Source organism: Lissotriton vulgaris, chromosome 4_1 (assembly GCF_964263255.1).
Source record: "Lissotriton vulgaris chromosome 4_1, aLisVul1.2, whole genome shotgun sequence".
Lineage (NCBI taxonomy): Eukaryota > Metazoa > Chordata > Amphibia > Caudata > Salamandridae > Lissotriton > Lissotriton vulgaris.
This window is the reverse complement of record NC_141691.1, coordinates 2,078,424,496-2,078,445,535: the sequence shown is the minus strand read 5'-3', so window position 1 is coordinate 2,078,445,535 and position 21,040 is coordinate 2,078,424,496. Positions and strand designations below refer to the sequence as shown.

Sequence of the window (21,040 nt, the reverse complement as noted above, 5' to 3'; positions counted from 1 at the left end):
AACTGGGTTTTTGGAGTTCCTTTGCGTCGCTTGTGTCACCACCGACTCTGGCCTAGGGTGTCCTATCAGGCAGGCCGGAGAAGACTCTGGAGCTCTGTATTTCTTTTTGATTCTAGGAACCGAAACCGCAATGGAAGCCGGCGTCTTCAAAATTTTTAGACCCTCATCCCAAATATGTTGGATAATTGGGATTGATCGTGAGGTCTTCCTAGCGTCGTCTTTGAAGTCGTATAAGAAACATTCCGTTTCTTTAACCTCCATCTCTAGATCGAATCTTTTAGCTGCTTTTTCTATAATGTCGTGGAAACCTCCAATATCTTGAGGAGGAGAAGTGGATGGCGCTGGAGTAGGCGAGGGAGCTGATGGCAAAACATACTCATTCCATTCCTGGCCTCCCGAAGTATCCTGTGTGAGTTCACCTTCGTCAGTTGATCATCATCGTCGGTATCGGTCAGGTCATCTCTGATTGTCACTTCTAGTGGCGAACGTAGAGACTTCGTTGGCTGTGTATTTTGGGCCATCGGAGTTTGCGATGCAGGTGCCGGTGTAGATGACAGAGGTGCATTTGCCTCTGGAAAACTACGATAATAGTCATTAATCATAAGCCTCAGGTCAGACACCAGGCATAGATACTGACTCTTCTCTTGCTTCTTCCTGCTGTTCTTCATCCTCACCGTAGTCACCAGTGTCCTGGAAAGATTCATACCTTGAAGACTTTGACTGAGCCCGTTCCTTAAATGAAAAAAACTTCATCATCTGTGTCCTGGCTCTTTATTTTAAGTTGAGATGGACTATAGGCCACTCCCGACGACTCCTCATCATCTGAGTCTTGCTCCAGCAGATTGGACGGAGGCAGAGGAGAAATTTGCGTCCACGACGTGAATTCCGCTGACTTGCTTATCATCGACGATCCCCTCGACGATTGAAATGAGCGGATGGAGATTAAAGACTTCGACTTTGGCGATTTAAAGGCCTTCGCCGTCGAAATCACACTCAAGGTCAACGCAGTCATCGTCGACTAAGTCATCGTCAACGCAGTCCTCGTCGACAGAGCCATCGTCGACGGAGCCGTCTTCGTCTGAGCCATCGTCAACGGGGCCGTCGTCGTCGGAGCCATCGTCGACGGAACAGTCCTATTCGGGTTCTCCGTCGTCGAGGTCGTCATCGTAGTCGTCAACTAGGTCATCGTCGACCGTTTCCTCGTCGACGGGATAGTTGCACTCGTCGACGTAGTCGTCCTCGACACTGACTTAGTTCCTGTCGTCGACGCCGCTGTCGTAGTCGACGGGACTGATGTTTTTACCACAGATTTTGAAGCAGAAACCATGGAACTGGTCGCCGGAGCAGAAGATGCCCCTTTCTGACCTGACGAATTCTTTAGAGGAGTATGAGGTAGAGAGGACTCCTCCTTCCCCTTAGACTTAGACTTTTTAGGCTCAACCATTTCTTCAGAATGTGAGGCCTTCCTCTTTTTAGGTGTTTGAGCAGCAGACTCCTCACCAGAATCTGAACCTGATGCGGCCTTCTTTTTTTGAAGCCACAGCAGCAGACGAGCCTCTCTGTCCCTCAAAGTTTTAGCAGAGAAGGTTCTATAATATTTACAATCCTTGGCAATATGCTTTGGATGAAGACAGTTTAAGCAGTACTTGTGAGGGTCTTCAGAGAAAAGCCTAGCCTTTCCACAGGATCTGCAAGGTCTGAAAGGCCTCTTTTTAGAGCTCTCAGCCATTATAAGGCAAAATAAATGACAGCCAATACTTTATCCAGAAGAAAATTCAGTTGAAAAAGGCCAAAAGTTCAGAGTTGAAATACCAAACTGAGCAGAGCTCATAGACTCCTTCCTCACACGAAGGCGGTTGGAAATCTGAGGCAGGAAGGTTCTGCTGGGGAGTGTGAGGTCAGGGCAGTAATGCTGATTGGCTGACTTTTGGACCAAACATTGAGGAGGTCTGGTTACGAAATAATACAGTCCCTATGGGCTTTTTTATGCAGTTTTTTCTGCTCTATGATACTGCTTTGGTCATTCTGTTACCATGAGACTCCCACCATGGCGACGGGGAAGATACAAGCATGTGAATCTATGAAAGATGTAATACTGGAGAATGCTTTGTTATACACTAGCCTGTTTGTGCTTGCAATGAAAAATGTCGATTGCCTTTCAGATACTGTAATGTTTTTAACCTGCAGATATCCCTGGAGTACCGGGTCCTGCATCGTATGTGCAGTCTGACAATAAAATCTGTTATAAAAAAAAAAAACAGACTTTGCTGTTCAAATTAAAGGCCAGGGTTATTGTGAGAACAGTGCTGTCTATTGAGAACAAAAGGCAAGTGTGTTCAAGTAGGGGTATGCTGGACACCTGTAAAAGCAATGTTTGTCCTAGGGGGAGGTGAAGGACTATCCAAAGGAGATGCATGTGTCAATGCCTTCTGACATGGAGGGGCAATGGAGATTTGCAGCACTAGAACCGATATCCTGCCTGCAGGAAGGAGCTCAAGCTGAACAAGGCTTCAGTGCATTCCTCCCCAATGTGCATATTTCAGCAGTCTCTTTTATGACCACTGTGTGCTACACTTAATCTTGCTTGGTTGAATGAAGGCTGGTGCCCCTCACCCAATAATGGTGCTCTGATCCTGTTCTACCCAAGGTGGTAAAGGACTAGGTGCTTCGATGGTACAAGCCCTTGAGTAATGACACTATTCATCATGCAAATGGAATAATGCATACAAAGAACCTAACTGGGACAATACGCAAGTGAGCACCAACACAGCAGGGACTGCAGGAAGGGGAAAGACAGGTAAAACAATGGAGGTGTACTTAAGAGAAAGCAGTGGTCGAACTATTGATTGAGGAACCTTACAACTAAGGAGTTGTGAGCCACCCGGCAAACTCTACAGCCACTTCTTAAGTTCACCTGAAAGCCCCTCCCTTCCCACTAAGCGGTGCTTGGATTGATCATGTGATTAATCTGACCCGAAAGTCTCACCTAATCTTTCTGTGCCCCGCTGGCACTGCGTAGTCTTCCAGGCTCCATTCCCTACACCACTTTTTCTTGCTGTCTCATGGATTTCAAGAGATCAAGGTGGCTCTTCCTACTTTCCTGAAGGATCTCCCCCATAGATTTCTGACATGAGTGTAAGTTGGCAGAAACTAGAGTTTTTTTTTTTTTTTATAATTCTAATAAAAGATACCATATGTGATTGAGAATATGTAACCACACCTGTAGTGGGCTACAATTGGGTTTTAAGTGAGCATTAATTAAGACTTATAATCCACTGTTCATAGCGAAAACATTTGTTAATGCCTTCTTCAGACTGCATTAAATGCTGTTAATTGCCTTCCTCGCAGTTATGAGCCCAAGCCGTAAGTAGAGCGGCTTAAAGAAGTGAGTGAAGGTCAATTAATAGCTTTTAATAACTTAAGCTTGTGGAGAATAAGTGTTCGAGGCATATGGGCTGCAGATGGTACATTATGAATAGATCGCCATCTGGTGTTGGGCTCGGATGATTGCACTTTGTTTTTCTCTTGGAGAGTCTTTTGTATCTTGGTGACTCCTCCCTTGGTTGGTAGTGCGCATGGGCATCGGCTCCATCCTTAGATTGTTTTTTTCCGCCATCGGGTTCGGATGAGGATCGAGACGCTCCAGATCAACTTCGGAAGAAAGTGATTTATCGGCGCAATAAGTATATTAGATATCAACCATTTCCCTCTAATCTAACCCCACACTGGCAAACAATTATATAATCTGCTCCTTCCTTTTTTATGTCCCTGCTTCACATTTTGTATTCCTTCTATCTAGGAGCACACATATGCACTGTTTTGGCAACTGCAACTGCGTAAAATGATATATAAACAATTTTTTGGAGGAAAGTATACACATTGAATTTTGAGGTGCAAGATAAAGTGTAGAGACTGTCACAATGCATTGAAAGAAGCTTCTCCACTCATTTTAAATTAGGTGTAACTCAAGTCAATATCCTGAAAAAGAAATCTTCAAAACATGGTTAATTACTTATTTTCTACTATACATCAACTTAGTTTTTATCTTTGGCTCCCAATTAAACTACACCAAACTATAAATCCTACTTATACACCAGAGCAATCACACACATTCATTCTAAAAAAGATACATCCAGTCCTTTCACTAAAAACAATGCTTAGAATCCCATATTGACATTGTTAGTTCTATTGCCAAATATATGCTAATCTAGATCAATTGACATTTCACACAATGGATACAGTATACCGCTGCACCAATGTAATTTAATACATAGCCATCTCATGCATCAATGCCATCAATAGTTGGTTTTTAACAATTGTACTCAAGAAAATTATGCCGAAGCACTTTTCGGTGAAGAGAAACTCAGAATTTGTTATGCCACCTTCATCAGGGCACTGGACATTGGATATGGAAGGTGGCAAAAGCAAGCGAGAGAGCCGGTTTTCAATTTGGATAATGTAGTGTTGGTATGCTGATAAGTTATTTAACTCTCCTGCAAAGGAGTACCAAAAGCAGGTTGCGCAAAGTACTCCAGCTGGAGTATATTGGAGATTTGAGTCAAAGTGCCCAAAAGAGATTGGGCCTTTCGGACATTGGCAGTCTTCCAAAAAAGATGGGAGGGTGGGGGACAATCAGATAGAATGAGGAAGGTCAAAATGTCTATGTCCCCAGGAGCAGAGTTAGGTATGAATGTATGTCTTTCTCCTTGGTTATAGTGAGTGGCAGTCCTGATATGACGAAGCGAAGGGTCCCGTCTCGATTTCACAGAATGGCGGTAGTGTAGAGACTGACCAACATAGTAGAAACACCATGTCCGAGGCATATGTGCTGTAGATACACATGCTTTGCCTAAGTCCGCCATCTAGTGTTGATCACAAGTTTTTGTTCCAAGAGGTTTTCTTCGAGTCATAAGGCTGTGTGACTTTTCCTCTTGAATATTGCGCATGGTCATAGACGCCATCTTCGGATTGTTTTTTTCCGCTGACGGGCTTGGATATATTATCTTGCGCTCGGGTTCGAGTCTCCATCAGGCTGGAAAATACTAGTCTCTCTGGGTTAAGGGCAACACCCGGTCAGACAATACTTCTCCATTTCGAATGAGATAGAGAATGACCTGCTAATGGAACACACTCCGTTCTGTCCAAATTGCCACTCCAAATACCCTCACACCAACCAACATACTGTCTGCAACTTATGTCTCTCGCCCGAACACTTGATAGGGCACCTGTGAGGCCTGTAAGTCTTTTCGGTCTAAAAAGACTATTAGAGATTGAAGGGATAAACGACAAGAAGTGCAGCGCAAGCAAATGGACAATTTCCTTGAAATCTACGGTTAACAAGAGGAGGAAGAGTTTTCAGCACCACAAGAAGAATCCCTTTTCATACATGACTCTGATTCCGAGACTCAATCAGAAGAGGACTTGGCCACTCTTCAGCCAGCACAAACACAACATACTGTGAGTACCGCCGTTCCAAAATCAAAAGCCTCAGCCTCCACTGAGAAAACTGCTCACAGGCTTTTACTGCACAGAAGCCATGGTGTGCACCAGAAACATGACTCTGAACCCTCGCCCTCTGGCTCTGAAATTTCGTTCTCCAACAGGTGCCACTCTAACTCTTCCATCTGATACCAAAACATCTCACTCTTCGGTCTTAGCACCGAAAAAAAGGCTTGTTCTTTCGGAATTGAACCTTCCTCCAGCAAAAACAAAGCTTCCTCCACCAAAATGCTTTGTTTTCGGTCTGAAATGTACACCAGAGCCAATTCTCAAGCAATTTCACCAAAAGCTCGATCCAAAACAAAAACACTTCAAATTCAGTCTGGAACAAAGAAAATTATGGTGCAGCCACCAAAACAACACACTCTTAAGAAGCACATGAGTTTTGAGGAGGCATTGGGCGTTCCTGTTCACCCCTAAAGAAGAAAAAAAAGGATGCTGCCACTAGTGCATTGCAAATTCGCATTCCTTCACCTATACCACAATCGACACCTCCGCCACCCACCCCACCATCTCCCTCCCCACAGTTGTCTGAGGCTGGTAATATGTCGCCTCAGTCAACAATAGATGAGGATCAAGATGTAGGAAGGTGGATATCTGACTATAATACCCCCAAACTTTTTGCCTGGTGTTTAGCTTGTTTTTGACATCCTGCTATTCAGGCCCCCAGGATAATTGCTCTCTTCTTAAAATGGACTCCATGTACCTTAGGTACATACACAATTGGAAATGGTTCACCTTATAGGCCCCTGTAACAGAGTACTACAGGTACCCAGGGCATAGGTGTATCCAAGGCCTACCAGGGGCTGCAGCATGTATTGTGCCACCCCTGGCCTAGCCTCCATATTTACACCAAATTACCCCAGCTGAGTGATCAGCCAGTTGTGTCAATCACCTCTTATTAGATTTAGTATACCTATATCTAACCTAACTGGACACATGGTAACCTATAAGCCACTCCTATGGAAGGCCTCTGCAATCCTGGAGGCAGAGTGTGTGGTTTCATGTGAGATGGTGCTCTAGCATGAGCTGAGCCTGTCTGCAGCTGTCTGGAACCACTTCCTTAGCTGTTCCGGGATACTGCCATACCATATACTCTTAAGTGCATTATAATCCTCGCGGTTATATGCTAACTTTGGTTTGGCTTTATCAAAACATGTCGAGTAAGGTGTCATACGATTTGGAATACTATCCCCTCGACAGTTCTGTCGACGGGGATAGCATTCCACCCTTCTAGAGGGACACGATATGTACATAATCTGAACCCCGGTTAAAGTTAAACTCGAGCCTCAGCATCACAAAATGGATGCTGCCACCACAGACACAAGTCTGACCTCCTGCTGCTGAGAGTCCTTCCAGCGAGGGAGGCTTGGACAAAGGGTTTCCTGCCTTGAGAGGTGCGAGCACCACCCCAGACAGGATTTTGTGTATTGGGTAGGACAGGGCTAAATAGAATCAGACATACCTGGGGCACACAAGGTGTCCCCGTGCATAAGCCAGTCCAAACCGGTGCTAGGGCTTTCCAGCCCCAGTCCTGGCGCGGAGCTGGACAAAGGAAAGGGGGTGTAACCGCCCCCCTTCCTGGTCCCACCCAGAGGAGGGACCTAGCAGGTGATCCACCCCTCAGATTGGGAATAAGATTGGGAGCAGTGACATAGCACCTCAGATCATCCTGAAATCAACTTGAAACAAAGAAGAAGACTGGACTTTGACATTCTGCTGCACAGAAGACTGAAGAGTATCTCCCTTGTGGCCTAGGAGTGGCCACCATGTGAACACAGGCACCATCCAGCATCTCGACGTCTGCTTTGCCGCCGCCTCCTGCCGGAGCCCGAGCCCAGAGCCCGACGAGACCCAGACTCCCAGACATCTCAGAGCCCGCTCCACAGTCCCTGAAAAGAAGAGACCCGTGGAGGCACCGAGAGACGTGGGACCGGCCATCTCGAAAGACCCCCGAGAAGCTGACGGCGCAGCACCCGAGGCACCCTCGACGCTGTGCTTTGGGGTTTGAGAAGCCCCACCACCGAGCAGCATTTGCACCGAAGATCAGCCCCCCAGCATCTCCACGATCTGCGTGGGGCCCTTTTGCACTTTGCCACTCGACACGCCATCCCGGCCACTTGCCACGTGGCTAGCGGCCATCTTGGCGACGAAACCTACAATCAACACTGCGGGTCTGGTTGCTCCAGACTTGCCCTCGCTCCCCTGAAAAGGAGCACCCGCTCTGACCTTGCTGGTCCGAGTGATAAGCCTTCTTCACTTCCTGCGTGGCTTGCATTAGCCAAGGCCTGTTTGCTCCAATGAAGTTGCCGCCACCGCCATCAGCTAGATCCTTCGTGGGACAGCTCTTGATCGACTCCTGGACGTCCTCGACCTCTTCGTGTCCACGTGGCTGCGGAGACAAGCTGCACCTCATCGACTGTTTGCACCCGACATCGCCTGGTTCCATCCTGGTTCCACGGTAGTCACTGGCTAGTGACTTTGAACATTGTCCCCTCTGCTTTCAGGTCTTCACCACTTCAGATCCACCGGAACTCTTCTCAACGACCCGCCTGCAGCATCTTCATCTTCAGGCACCATCGACCTGCGTGATGAAATCCGACACTATTTCGCACCTGTGCACCCGCTTCCTGTGGGTGAGGTAACTCAGCAACGCCGGAGTTCCTACACTGGTATTCACCTCTAGTGCCTAGGTCTAAAGTTGTGTCCTTCTAGGTCAGTCGGAAGGTTCCTTAAACACTAACTTTGTAACTTTTACGCACCATTGACATTGCATTGTTGTATGCGTGCACTTTAAGCGCTGCACCCGAGTCCCGCGGGCCTTTCCCGACTTCTACACTGTTAGTCCCGAAACAGCTCCAGCGATTCCCAAGGCTCTAGGCCTACTTCCTTCCAGCTCGGTGGTTATTATACCACTATTTTAGTATATGGTTTAGGTGGCCCATATTGCTTATCCATATTGTGCAACTTTTGTATATTTAAACTGTGTTTTGTTTTAACGCATTTGCTTCTGTGCTCATGAAGAGTATAAGGGGTACTTGTAGTAAATAAATATATATATATTTTCAATATATATCTGTGTGGTGTCCTTTTCATTTGGTATTCAAGGGGATTGTGTATGGTAAAACAGCTTGCTTCACATGCCTTTCAGAGTTTAGTCTAAGACTATTTTGTCCACGCTACCTCTAGGATAGCTGGTCTATCAGGTTGACTTACAACCAATCATCATAAGGGTTGCTTGGCATGGTACAAGGTGATCACTAGAACTAGTGAGCATCATATACCAGGCCAACTTCTCACACAAGACATCCCAGATGACACACAACGAGGGGATCCTTGGGACGTATTATAATATTGACCCTCATGTAGACACTGATCCTAATTTATATCCTAGCCGTCCATCGCCACCTGATGATGCATCTGCTTATCAGCATCTTCTAGCCCGAGCAGCCACTTCATCAAGTACCTTTATATAAGGACTCAATAGAGGAGGATTTTCTATTTTAAAGTTTAATACACAAAGAGAGGCACAGTACGTACCACCTCTAAACGGTATGCCGCTTCATGCAGATGACATTTTCAAACAACCAGTCAAAGCAAGAATAGTTACTCCTCGCATTGATAAAAAGTACAAACCATCACCTCCAGACCCCATTTTTATGAGAAGTCAATTAACCCCAGACTCTTTAGTGGTGTCCAATGCTAGGAATTGGGATAACTCCCAAACAACTGGAGAAGCAACACCACTAGAAAAAGAATCGAAACTTATGGATGCCTCTGGCAAAAGAGTTGCAGCACAAGCAGCTAATCATTGACATATAGCTAATAGCCAAGCATTTCTAGCTAGGTACAGGGCCCACTGGGACGAAATAAAAGGCCTTCTCCAACATCTGCCTGAGGAGCACAGAAAAAGAGGTCAAGAGGTTGTTAATGAAGGCAAGCTTATCACCAACAACTCTATTAAATGTGCATTAGATGCAGCTGCCACTGCTGCTAGGAGTATAAATACTAGTGTCCTAATAAGACATGCATGGTTAAGGGCGTCTGGTTTCAAACCTGAGGTACAACAGACCAAATTGAACCTCCCATTTGACAAAGAACATCTCTTTGGGCCACAGGGGACACAGTCCTTGAAAATATGAAAAAGGATACAGAGATAGCCAAATCGATGGGAGCTCTACAAACAAAGGCCTATAGAGGTTCCTTTCATAGGCCCAATTTCAAACAAAGGGCAAGGACAGCTTCCACAGATACCTCTGGTTCACAATATAAAACTCCAGGACAAACCTCAACAACTAAAACCTAAAGAGGTACTTACAGAGGTAACCATTTTAAAGGAAGAGGCAGAGGAAACAATACACACTCCTCAAATTCTAACAATAAACAATTCTCCTTCACCTTTCCCTCACAACACCAAACACCAGTTAGGGGTCATCTTCAACAATTTCTCCAAACCGGAAGTCAATTACAACATTATCCAACATGGTTATTATATGGAACTCAAAATAACTCCTCCAAAGATTCCACCTTACAAACACAAACCATCCATACAACATCAAATCCTTCTGTAACAAGAAATACCAGCCCTGTTGCAAAAAGGAGCAATAGAACTAGTTTCACCACAATTTCACGGAACAGGAGTGTATTCACTATACTTCCTTAGTCCCAAAAAAGATTGATCTCTCAGGCACATTCTAGATCTCAGACCACTAAGTTATTACATAATATCAGAACACTTCCATATGGTCACTCTTCAAGTGATCATTCCTTTGTTACAAAAGGAGACTTCATGGCAACCTTAGATCTAAAGAACACCTATTTTCACATCCCAATTCATCCTGCACACAGAAAATACCTCAGATTTCTATTTCAGGGAAATCGTCATCAGTTCAAAGTTTTTTCCATTGGAATCACTACAGCACCAAGAGTATTCACAAAGTGCTTAGCTGTTGTGGCAGCACATCTGGGCAGGGAAAACATTCATGTCTTCCCTTGTCTAGACGACAGGCTAATCAAAGCAAACACATTCACGCTTTACAAACAAAACACTCAAAAGACCTTAGATTTAGTAACTCAACTAGGGTTCACGGGAAACCTACAAAAATCTCATCTACAGCCAGCTACTGCTCAAGCGTTTCTACAGGCCACTCTTAATACAAATCTTGCGTTAGCATCCCCAAGCACAGACAGAATACGCAATATAATAATGTTCATACAACAATTTCAAACAGGAACGCACATTCTAGCCAAAATATTTCTCAGACTTTTGGGCATGATGGCATCTTGTATTTACATAGTCCCACATGTCAGACTCAACATGAGACCTCTACAACGTCTCTCCCAGCAATGACCCAGTCACTGGGTCAAATTCACGATCTAGTGTTGGTAAACATCCACACGTATCACTCTCTGCAATGGTGGAATCCACAAAATCTATCCAAAGGGCGGCCGTTTCAAGACCCATTTCCATAAATAACTCTATTAACAGTTGCATCCCTAACAGGTTGGAGAATACATCTCCACAACCTTACTATTCAGGGACTATGTGATTCCAAACACAAGAGTCTCCAAATCAATCACCCAGAGCTTCAAGCTGTTCATCTACCGATCAAAGCCTTCCTAACTCACCTGCAGCACAAAGTTGTCCTCATTCGAACAGAAAATATGACAACCATGTATTATTTAGATAAATAGGGTGGGGGACATTCACTCCAATTATCTCACTTAGCTCAGAAAATAGAGAAGTAAGCAACACACGGCAACATTCATCTATTAGCATAACCTGTCCCAGTACCAAGCAATCAGATTGCAGACTTTTTGAGCAGATCACAACAAGTCCACGAGTGGGAAATTCACCTCAATGTTTTTCAACCATATTTTCGCAAATGGGGATTCCCAGAGATAGACCGATTTGAAACAAAAGAAAACGCGAAATGCTCACACTTCGTAAGCAGATATCATTACCATCAGTTCAAAGGCGGTGCTCTATGGATGAACTGGTCAGGGATATTTGCATACACTTTTCCACCTCTCCCACTACTTCCATTAGTGGTCGGGAAACTCCTGCAAACTTCGCTTACCATGAGACTAATAGCTCTCACATGGGCTCAACATCCGTGGGTCTCAAAACTCATGAAACTATCAATAGTCCCACACAAGAAGCTTCACCTTAACCCAGACCTTTTCACACAGAAACGTGGAACATTAAGACATCCCAATCCCAAAGAAATGAATCTTGCAATTTGGCTCCTGAAGTCTTAGAGTTTGGATACTTAAATTTGTCTCAAGACTGTATGAACATTCTTAAAGAAGTGCATAGGCCAACTACAAGGCAATGCTATGCAGCAAAATGGAAAGGTTTTGTTATTTTCTGTCATAAATTTTACGTTAATCCTCTTCAAGCAAAGTTACTAACACTTATTTTATACCTATTGCATTTACAAACTGCTGGATTAGCACATACTTCTATAAGATTACATCTTGCAGCTATTGCCGCATATCTTGAGGGTAGGCAACACGTCCGTGTTTAAAATACCTGTTATAAAAGCTTGCATGGAGGGACTTACAAGAATTATTCCCGCTGTACTTCCACCTGTCCCAACATGTAAATTTAAACATTGTCCTAACAAGACTAATGTGTTCTCCTTTTGTACCATTACATTCTTGTTAGTTGCAATATCTTTCATGGAAACTTGCTTTTTTAATTGAGATTACTTCTCGTAGAAGAGTCTGTGAAATTTGGGCATTAACCCTGGAAGAGCCTTTCTTTCAACTACACAAGTATAGGGTAGTGCTTAGAACTGAACCCAAATTCCTACCAAAGTAGTTTACAGTTTTTATATTAATCAATCCATTGATTTACCTGTGTTTGTTCCCCACTGAGGAAATATAAAATTTTATGGTCAGAAATGTTCCCTAACGTGTACCCCACCGTCTCCATGTACGAGCTTAAAGTGCATGTAACTTCCCTCCTGTGCCAGCTATGAAGACGCAAATACATTTGCGTCCAACGTTAACATGTCCTCTTTCAGATCCACCATGAATGGATCGATAATTCAGTTCCTAAGTATGCCTTGCCAACGTCTTTTTATGGTGCACTCTCACGTTTTCCCTAGCCCTGCAAAACTAGGCCCTGATTTCTGCCATCGAGCCCTTTCTGTTCTCTGCCTCCTGAAAGCTGCAGCGTGGGATGCCTCCCTGACCTCTGTCCTACTCCCTGCGCGGCGAGCGGTGCCCGGCTCGGCCTGCTTGCCTGCCAAAGACAGTATTTTGCCTTCAAGTTATCAGTATAGCCGAGTTCAGCTCCTCGAAAGCACATTCCACTCTAGCAGAATAGATAAACATTTCCTCGGCTGCAGAGCAAAGGGCCCGGCCTCTCTGTCTCCATGCAAGTAATTCATTGCTTCTGTTACCATGGTAGGCCCATGGCCCCTCGCATTACACGCAGACACGTAGTCACATATGCACGCATTAATAGTCAGTATAGAGTAGCCTCTGCCCGAGAGACCTTTCCTTCTAGATAATATAGTTCCCCAAACACAAGATATCAGATATGATTTAGGAACGAGTTGATCTGACATGCCAGACTTCTGTCTCTCCCCTCTAGGGCTAAATGTCAAGCCCCCTGCACCCTCCAGCCTCACGTCAGTCACACGTCATGCTGCTGCGCGCGCATCCTTGCCACAGATTTCTGCTGACACTGCAAGATTCCACTAGGTATCCACCCACTTGTGACACCTTCATGTGACGTTTCTAGCACACGCCTCTGTGTACGCCCTAGTGCACGCCTTCTGATTACGTATTGTTACGCACATGTGTTCTTATCTCGTTTCTCTCAGCTGTTACGCCTTCTGTATTGATCACCATTCTGTGCATTAACTATAAAAGTTGTGTTCTGTCAATAAAGTATGCTCTATCCCTTCCTGATCCTTTATGGTGAAAGGAACATGATATCCTGGTTCGAACCATTCCATTTTATGGAATAAAACCCACTTTGAAACTCAGCTGCCACGGACTTTGTCTCTCTTTATTTTCGACTGAGTTATTTTTATTGAACTTTACCGCATAGAAATTCTGACGGTAAATTACTATTTACCACACCACAACCGGACACAGCTGCAGAAAGGGCATTACACACTTTAGATATAAAAAGGGCATTAATGTATCACATTCACTAGACTAAATCATTAACCCCTCCCCTGCTGATGACTGAACCGCTCCGTCATCAGCTATGGTTGGGCTGTGCTGATGACGGAGCGGTTCCGTCATGGCCCGGCCGCCGCGCCTGCGTGGCGCGTTCTATTGAGCGGGGCGGGCCATGACGGAACCGCTCCGTCATGAGCACAGCTCAACCACGGCTGGTGACCGAGCGGTTCGGTCACCAGCATGCGGCCGCCCCGCCCTGTTAGCGCTGCGGCGGAATAGCCGCCGCAGCGAAAGGGTTAAGGAAAACAAAACAACTGTTTGTTGCCTTTGCACCTTCTCATTTAGGGAAAGCAATTTCTAAATCGGGCATTTCAAGATGGATAATTAAATGCATACAGATGTTAGGCAAAGGCTAAACGACTTTTACCTGTTACATCTAAAGGCCACTCCACTAGGAAAATTGGAGCTTAGATGGCTTTTTTTAGGAAACATTCCTATTGCTGATATTTGCAAAGCAGCAACATGGTCCACGCCACACACCTTCACAAAAACATAGTTTAGATGTCTTTGCACGCCAATAAGCCAATGTTGGTCCGGGAGTACTTAAGACTCTTTTTCAAACTGCAGCTCCCACAGGTTAACCATTACCTGGAATGAGGGACTGCTTTACAGTCTATGCAAAGCATGTGTATCTACAGCACACATGCCTTGAACGGATTATGTTTCTTACCCTGTAAGCATCTGTTCTTGGCATGTACTGCTGTAGATTCACATGTGCCATCCCTCCTCCCCAAATTTTTGTGTAGGTTGCATTTCATATACTTTATCTCATACTAACACATGGCCATCTCAATGTTTACATACACAGCATTCTTTACATTCTCACCTACCAACTGCAAAACAATCTGAAGATAGCGTTGATGACCATGCGCAGCAATATGCCCAAGAGGAGGAGTCACAAAGCCTTTGTGACTTGAAGAAAACTTCTTGGAGCAAAACTAACTTGTAAGCATCCAAGCCCAACATTAGATGATGGACTCATGCAAAGCATGTGAATCTACAGTACTACAGCCCAAGAACAGATGCTTACAGGATAAGTAACCTAATCCTCTAAGCGATTATTACCCCTTGATAACGAAATGTGTGGCATGTAAATCTGACACGGAATGATGCAGCAAAACTACTATTACAAGTATGTAACATGTTCATGTATGTTTATTGTTTGTTATGCGGTTATGTTTTTCTCTGTAAGAAAAGAAACTAATTGCAGTAGCCAGGAGTGCAGATATTTAATCTGTTTTGAACTTAGGTGATATGACTTTATATCTGTACCATTCTACATGATGGGTACATGTGGTAAATCTTTCTTTAGGTGTGACATCATTGCACTCTACCCACACCCCTGAGGGAGTGCTGCTGCGACGTGCACTGAATTGAGGTGTCTTTTTCTTTCCTATAGCGGATTTCGACTCTCCAGTCCATGGTGGTGGTTACCATGAGGATGGGCCGCCCTCGTACTGCGACAACCAAGAGTTCCCCACAAATCACTGGGATGACAAACAAATTCGCCGGGCTTTTATCCGCAAGGTGAGAACAGTAGGACTTGTGATGTACAGCGGCGCAGGGTCATGTAAAGTGTGGATGATGAGACATTGGTGCTTCGCCTGTGGAACCGAGTGGTTTGTGGCACATTTGTAGCACAGAATCTGTCATGGTGAGTTCCATGATTGTGAGGTAGAGGTGTTGAGCCCCTGGGACAGAGTATGAGGTGTAGGGTGGTGGTGCATTTGTAGGGCAGAGGGAAGATTTATTAAACAGTGGGATAGTGCGTGGTGTTGGTACAGAATGTGATGGTAGACACTGATATTTGTGCCGAGGCCTGAAGCATGTTACAATACCAGTCAATCTGCCACAAATGTGTGATCATGGACTCATCATACAAAACCCTTTTGGAAAAAGTTAATGTAAATGTAAATGTAGACGTACTTGTAAAGCGCACTGATACTCCAGAGTGTCCTGGCGCTGTACTCGTACCGCTAGGGAACCCCCTCTTGGTTTTTCCCAGTGAAATGTCCACTCCTGTGCATCCCCAGGGTGCAACCAGGCATCCCTAGCGCTGTAGGGGGCCGTTGTGGAGACTAAGCAAGCTATTGCCCTGAGTTGCAGCGTGGGACCCATGCTTAGACTAGGCACAGAGGCGAGAAATCGGGTCCGAGGATATTTTGAGCCCAAGATCAGCCGAGGCAAGAATTGAACCCTGGTCCCGGGCCAGACCTCTGCATCAGGGACTGCCGCTCTAATCAGTGAGCCACACTTCTCCACTTCCTTACAATTGCCTACGGACTGCCACCCAACACCAACAGAACTGGACCGTCCGCACTGTGGTGGACCAGTGCCAGCAGGCACTTCTGACCGCCATCACACACTCTTGCATGGCACCAGCTGTGCACGTCCCTGTCCTTAGCTGTTGTAGAGTCAAACAGGTGTGCAGCGAAGGACTGCTTCCAAGGCCTGGTCGCTTGTTGTATGGTTCTCCTTGCGCCAGCCTCTGGTACCATTCAGAACTTTTTGTTGAGGATGGACTGGCCTCAACATGTTAGGCTTGCACAATAGTCATGGTATTCCTTGATATTTCTTCCTCAGAGTGTAAAGCCCCTAATATTCTTTTACATACTCTGGGTCATAAACAGTCATGGCCTGTTCTCCAAACTTCTTCTATGGATGTATCGCATTCTTCACCAAGAGAGAACGTATAAGCGTGGGCATTGCTGATATTTGTGACTGCACACTGTCCATCTCACAGATGCTACTTTCTGATACTCTAAGAGTCAGGAAATGCCTCTGGCTCCCAAATATTCCATCTTGTCCGCCTGGTAGATACATGTCCAGCCTACTGGATCTCCCTTAGGTGATTGGAGACTTTGATGTGAGATACGCATCTGTCTCAGTTGTTGAAGATATTAATCTTGGGACCGATGGCAAATGCGCCATCTTCCTTTTTATCATTATTAGAGGTGGGCTTCCACCAACTAGTGCACACTTCTACTCACTGCAAGGGCCATCCTTTGGATACTCTCTTCTCAGAAAACTCAAATATGGCTTCATCAACCTTTTTCGTTCATTTGGCCACTCTTGGATTGATTGTTACCTGGAAGTACCACCCATGCCCACTCATCTGCGATGAACACGCCCACTGCCAAGCAGTCTCACAGCAGCAGGATGGGTCAGTGCAGACCCTCTTACCCTCTTAAAAACTGTTTTACCTAATTGCGAAGATCCCTGTAGCATATACTTTGTGCCAGCATAATCTTCATTTTTACTGGCAATCAAAGTAGAGTATTAATAGGTGGAGCGAATTCAATCTTACATACTTGAAGCAGGCCAACCACAGGGGGGAGTCACAGTGGGAAAAAAATCATAAGCAGCCATTAGGGCTTGATAAGAGCTTCTACATTGGCCCTCAGTGAAGTGAAGTGTCTACTGGTCAGACTCTGCAGCTGCAGCCAAAGGTAGACCAAAAGGACCCTGTGAACTTGTCATCTCTTCAGTTTCTGCTCATTGAAATTCCAGGATTCCCAGTTCCCCAACTATATGAGAACCAAAACAATTTCTTCCCTGATGAAATTAGAAAAATAAGGCAAGGGATGTGTAGGACTGTCACCAGCGTCTCTCCTTGAGCACTAACTATTTCCCTTTTTCTGACTTCAGAGAGCCACCCCCAAGGATGTGGATTCGAGTCTTAGAGCACTGACGCTCCCACTCGCCCAGCGTCCCAGCTCCGGCATGGCTGCTTGGTCAGTTCTTGCCCATCACTGTCTCTGCCAGCTGTCACTTATTCAGACTCTTGATTCAACCGGAGTTCAAAGAGCTAGATAGATGGTGGTATTCTAGTGACACCAGCTGCCTTTCTCCCCCATGGCCAGGCCTTAGCCCTATGAAGGGGTAGTGGTGGATTGTAGCGCTCTCTCTGTAATCACGGAGTATGTTTTATTGATGGTGCAGATCAGCCCTGACTCAATATAGACTGCAAGGTGCCGCCTACTGGAGAAGGATTCAGAAAAGGGGGTGGTGATGAACAGAGTGTCTGAATTAAGCAGACCACTCTTACCCAGTCCAAAGATTAGGGCTTGATCCATCACCGTTATTTATCTCACTGCACCATCCCAGCTCAGAACCTGGCTATATGCAAATCAGTCTGTCCCTGGCCCAGTGCATCATGGAAACAGGGCAGACTAAACTACCAAGCCAATTCTTCACCAGAAAGGAGACAAGCTACCGGGGACCGGTTTCTGGCATTTCAGCCGTCGTCGGCCCGGCTTGCTTGAATCCTGATGGTGCAGTGAGCAAGGGACTCATGTCTGAGTATACCCTGCCACACCTATAGTGGCCAAAAACGATTCAGAAAAGGGGGTGGTGATGAACAGAGTGTCTGAATTAAGCAGGCCACTCTTACCCAGTCCAAAGATCAGGGCTTGATCCATCACCGTTATTTATCTCACTGCACCATCCCAGCTCAGAACCTGGCTATATGCAAATCAGTCTGTCCCTGGCCCAGTGCATAATGGAAACGGGGCAGACTAAACTACCAAGCCAATTCTTCACCAGAAAGGAGACAAGCTACCGGGGACCGGTTTCTGGCATTTCAGCCTTCTTCGGCCCGGCTTGCTTGAATCCTGATGGTGCAGTGAGAAAGGGACTCATGTCTGAGTATACCCTGCTACACCTATAGTGGCCAAAAACGATTCAGAAAAGGGGGTGGTGATGAACAGAGTGTCTGAATTAAGCAGACCACTCTTACCCAGTCCAAAGATCAGGGCTTGATCCATCACCGTTATTTATCTCACTGCACCATCCCAGCTCAAAACCTGGCTATATGCAAATCAGTCTGTCCCTGGCCCAGTGCATCATGGAAACAGGGCAGACTAAACTACCAAGCCAATTCTTCACCAGAAAGGAGACAAGCTACCGGGGACTCCATCTCATGTCAAGAGGACACTTTACAGTTTATTACATCGAGACCTCAAGCAAAACCTTTGCCTTCACAAAGCCCCTTTGGATTTATTTCAACGGGCGAACCATGTGCGGGATGAAGAGAACTCTTCTTTTTGATGATCACACGAATTAAATGCTTGAACTGCACCACAATAAAAATGTACTGCCTTTGTTGGTTAATAAGAGTTCTATGAACCACTATTACTCCTCAATGAATAACTGCATGTTGAGGTCACCCCAAGAGCATCACGCACGCGAGCATGGAACTCGTAATATCTAGCATCTCTGAACATGTGCACCGAAGACCTCCGATCTAGATCTTACTTGGGCTTTGGACCTGGTCATGAGGCTGAAGTGCCCGGCTTGGCTTCTGTGATGATGCCTGGTGGTTCGCTGATCACAGTGTAGGCTGCTAACTGGTCAAGCTGGACCTGCAGGCTGGGTGGTGGTGCATCGGACAGAACATTTATAAAATATAGTTCTGATATTCTTGTAGGATTGTGAATGTGATTGGGGGTGTTACACTTGTAGGACAAACAGACTCAATAGTGGGTAGCACTTTGAAGGCTTGAAGAGGGAGATGTGAATGGTGTGGAGGTATGGTTGAAGGACAGAGATGGTGCTCTGTGTGGGAGGTGATTTGGTTTTAAGTGTATTTGTTGTACGAAGGATGAGCTTGTGAGGTTTAGCTTTTTAATGGCGGCACAAGAGGGTGTCCAAGAGATTTAGACTGGTGCACGTGTATCTGGGAGCTACACATGCCTGCTTACCTTTGTGTTGGATTTCCTCCACCCTCTGTAGGTCTTCCTGGTTCTCACTGTCCAGCTGCTGGTCACCTTCTCTTTTGTCTGCATTTTCACCTTTGTGGAGGGCGTGAAGGTTTATGTTCGTCGCAACCGCTGGACTTACTACGTTTCCTACGCAATTTTCTTCGTCTCGCTGATCACCCTAAGCTGCTGCGGGGAATTCCGGCGCAAGCACCCATGGAATCTTGTGGCTCTGGTAAGAAGCAGAATCCTGCACCCTCACAATGACAAATCTTCAGCCCCCTCATACTGGCTGCAACCTAAGCAGAGACTCTAGAGATGCATGAAGGCTGTTCTTCCCTATGACCGCACGTCATGAGGAAGAAACATGCTGGAGCACTGCATGCTAGCTTCTGCTTTGGTAGTCCACATGTCTGTCCATGCCTGTAAAGGACAGGCTGATTGGATCTTCTGTGCTATACATGCTTGGACAGGCATACACTGTGAGGTCTAGAGGAAAGATGTATAGTTTAAAGAGGGGGAAGTCCGTGTGTCAGTCAGTCCCGGCCCCCTCTATTCTCACTGCTGCTCGTCTGCCCCTACTGTGGCCTGATTCTACATGTACAATATTGGAGAACTAGGGACCAGATGTACGAAAATTAGCGACTCTTGAATAGAGATTCCGTACCAATTACTATTAGCGAATCGCAAATTGGTGTGCACAACAATTACAATTTTCTAATAGTGATTTTGTACAGAATAGGAATTGCTATTAGGAAATCACTATTTAGGCAATGCTAAACCATTCGTTCCTATGTACTTAATGGCCCATAGGTGCTAATAGTTTTGCATTTCCTAAAATGGCAAATTAGGAAATGCAACATCAAGGGTGCCTTAGACTTAAGGCCCCCCCCTTGATGCACCCCAAATACATGTTGGACTTGTAAAGTTCACACAAGCCCTACAAGCATGTGTGAGCTTCATGGCTCTTTAAAAAAAATCATGTTGGGGTGCGTTTTTAAATTGCTCATAGTTACCATCGACTTTGAGTCGATGGTAATTGCATTTCCTAAATGCCCATTTCGCATTTAGGAAATGATTTGTACATGAGCTTCGGGAATCACAAACCGGAAATCTCTATTTGCGATTTTCCAATTTAGGTATCGCAGAATGCGATTTCTATTGGGTAGAAATTGCATTTTGCCACCACGTGTAGGGCTTTGTACACACCCCATGACAATTTTACTTTTCTTAACTGCCGGAAATAGCGATTTATTTGGTCTGTTAAGAAATGTAAATTTGTTCCGTACATCTGGCCCTAGATGGGAAGTGTGATAGACGGTGTCAATGTGTGAGTCTGTCCGGTAGCTTCTGTTTTGCCTGCTACTTCCTAGTTCACAATGTGGCCTCCTTATCAGCTTGTATTGTTAGATACTAGATGTGTGTGTCTACTCTCCTCCTCTGCTCCTTTGTCCCCAGTGTGGCCTCCTTATCAGCTGTATTGTTAGATACTAGATGTGTGTGTCTACTCTCCTCCTCTGCTCCTTTGTCCCCAGTGTGGCCTGACTATCTGCCTGTATCAGGGATTCACGTCCAGGTGGGCGGCGCGGCGGAGGGGTCAGTGCGTGAGTCGTTCCTGGCCTCACCCACTTGCTCCT

At 45.5% G+C, this 21,040-nt stretch overlaps 1 protein-coding gene across 1 annotated transcript in view; it reads left to right on the top strand.

The window, feature by feature from the left end:
* Window positions 1–21,040, top strand: part of GRINA (glutamate ionotropic receptor NMDA type subunit associated protein 1) — a 225,988-nt gene that overhangs the window by 151,400 nt on the left and 53,548 nt on the right. The window contains exons 3-4 of the mRNA XM_086966531.1: window positions 15,104–15,231; window positions 19,438–19,638. Coding sequence (XP_086822657.1) covers window positions 15,104–15,231; window positions 19,438–19,638 — 329 coding nt within the window. The remainder of the gene's footprint in view (window positions 1–15,103; window positions 15,232–19,437; window positions 19,639–21,040) is intronic.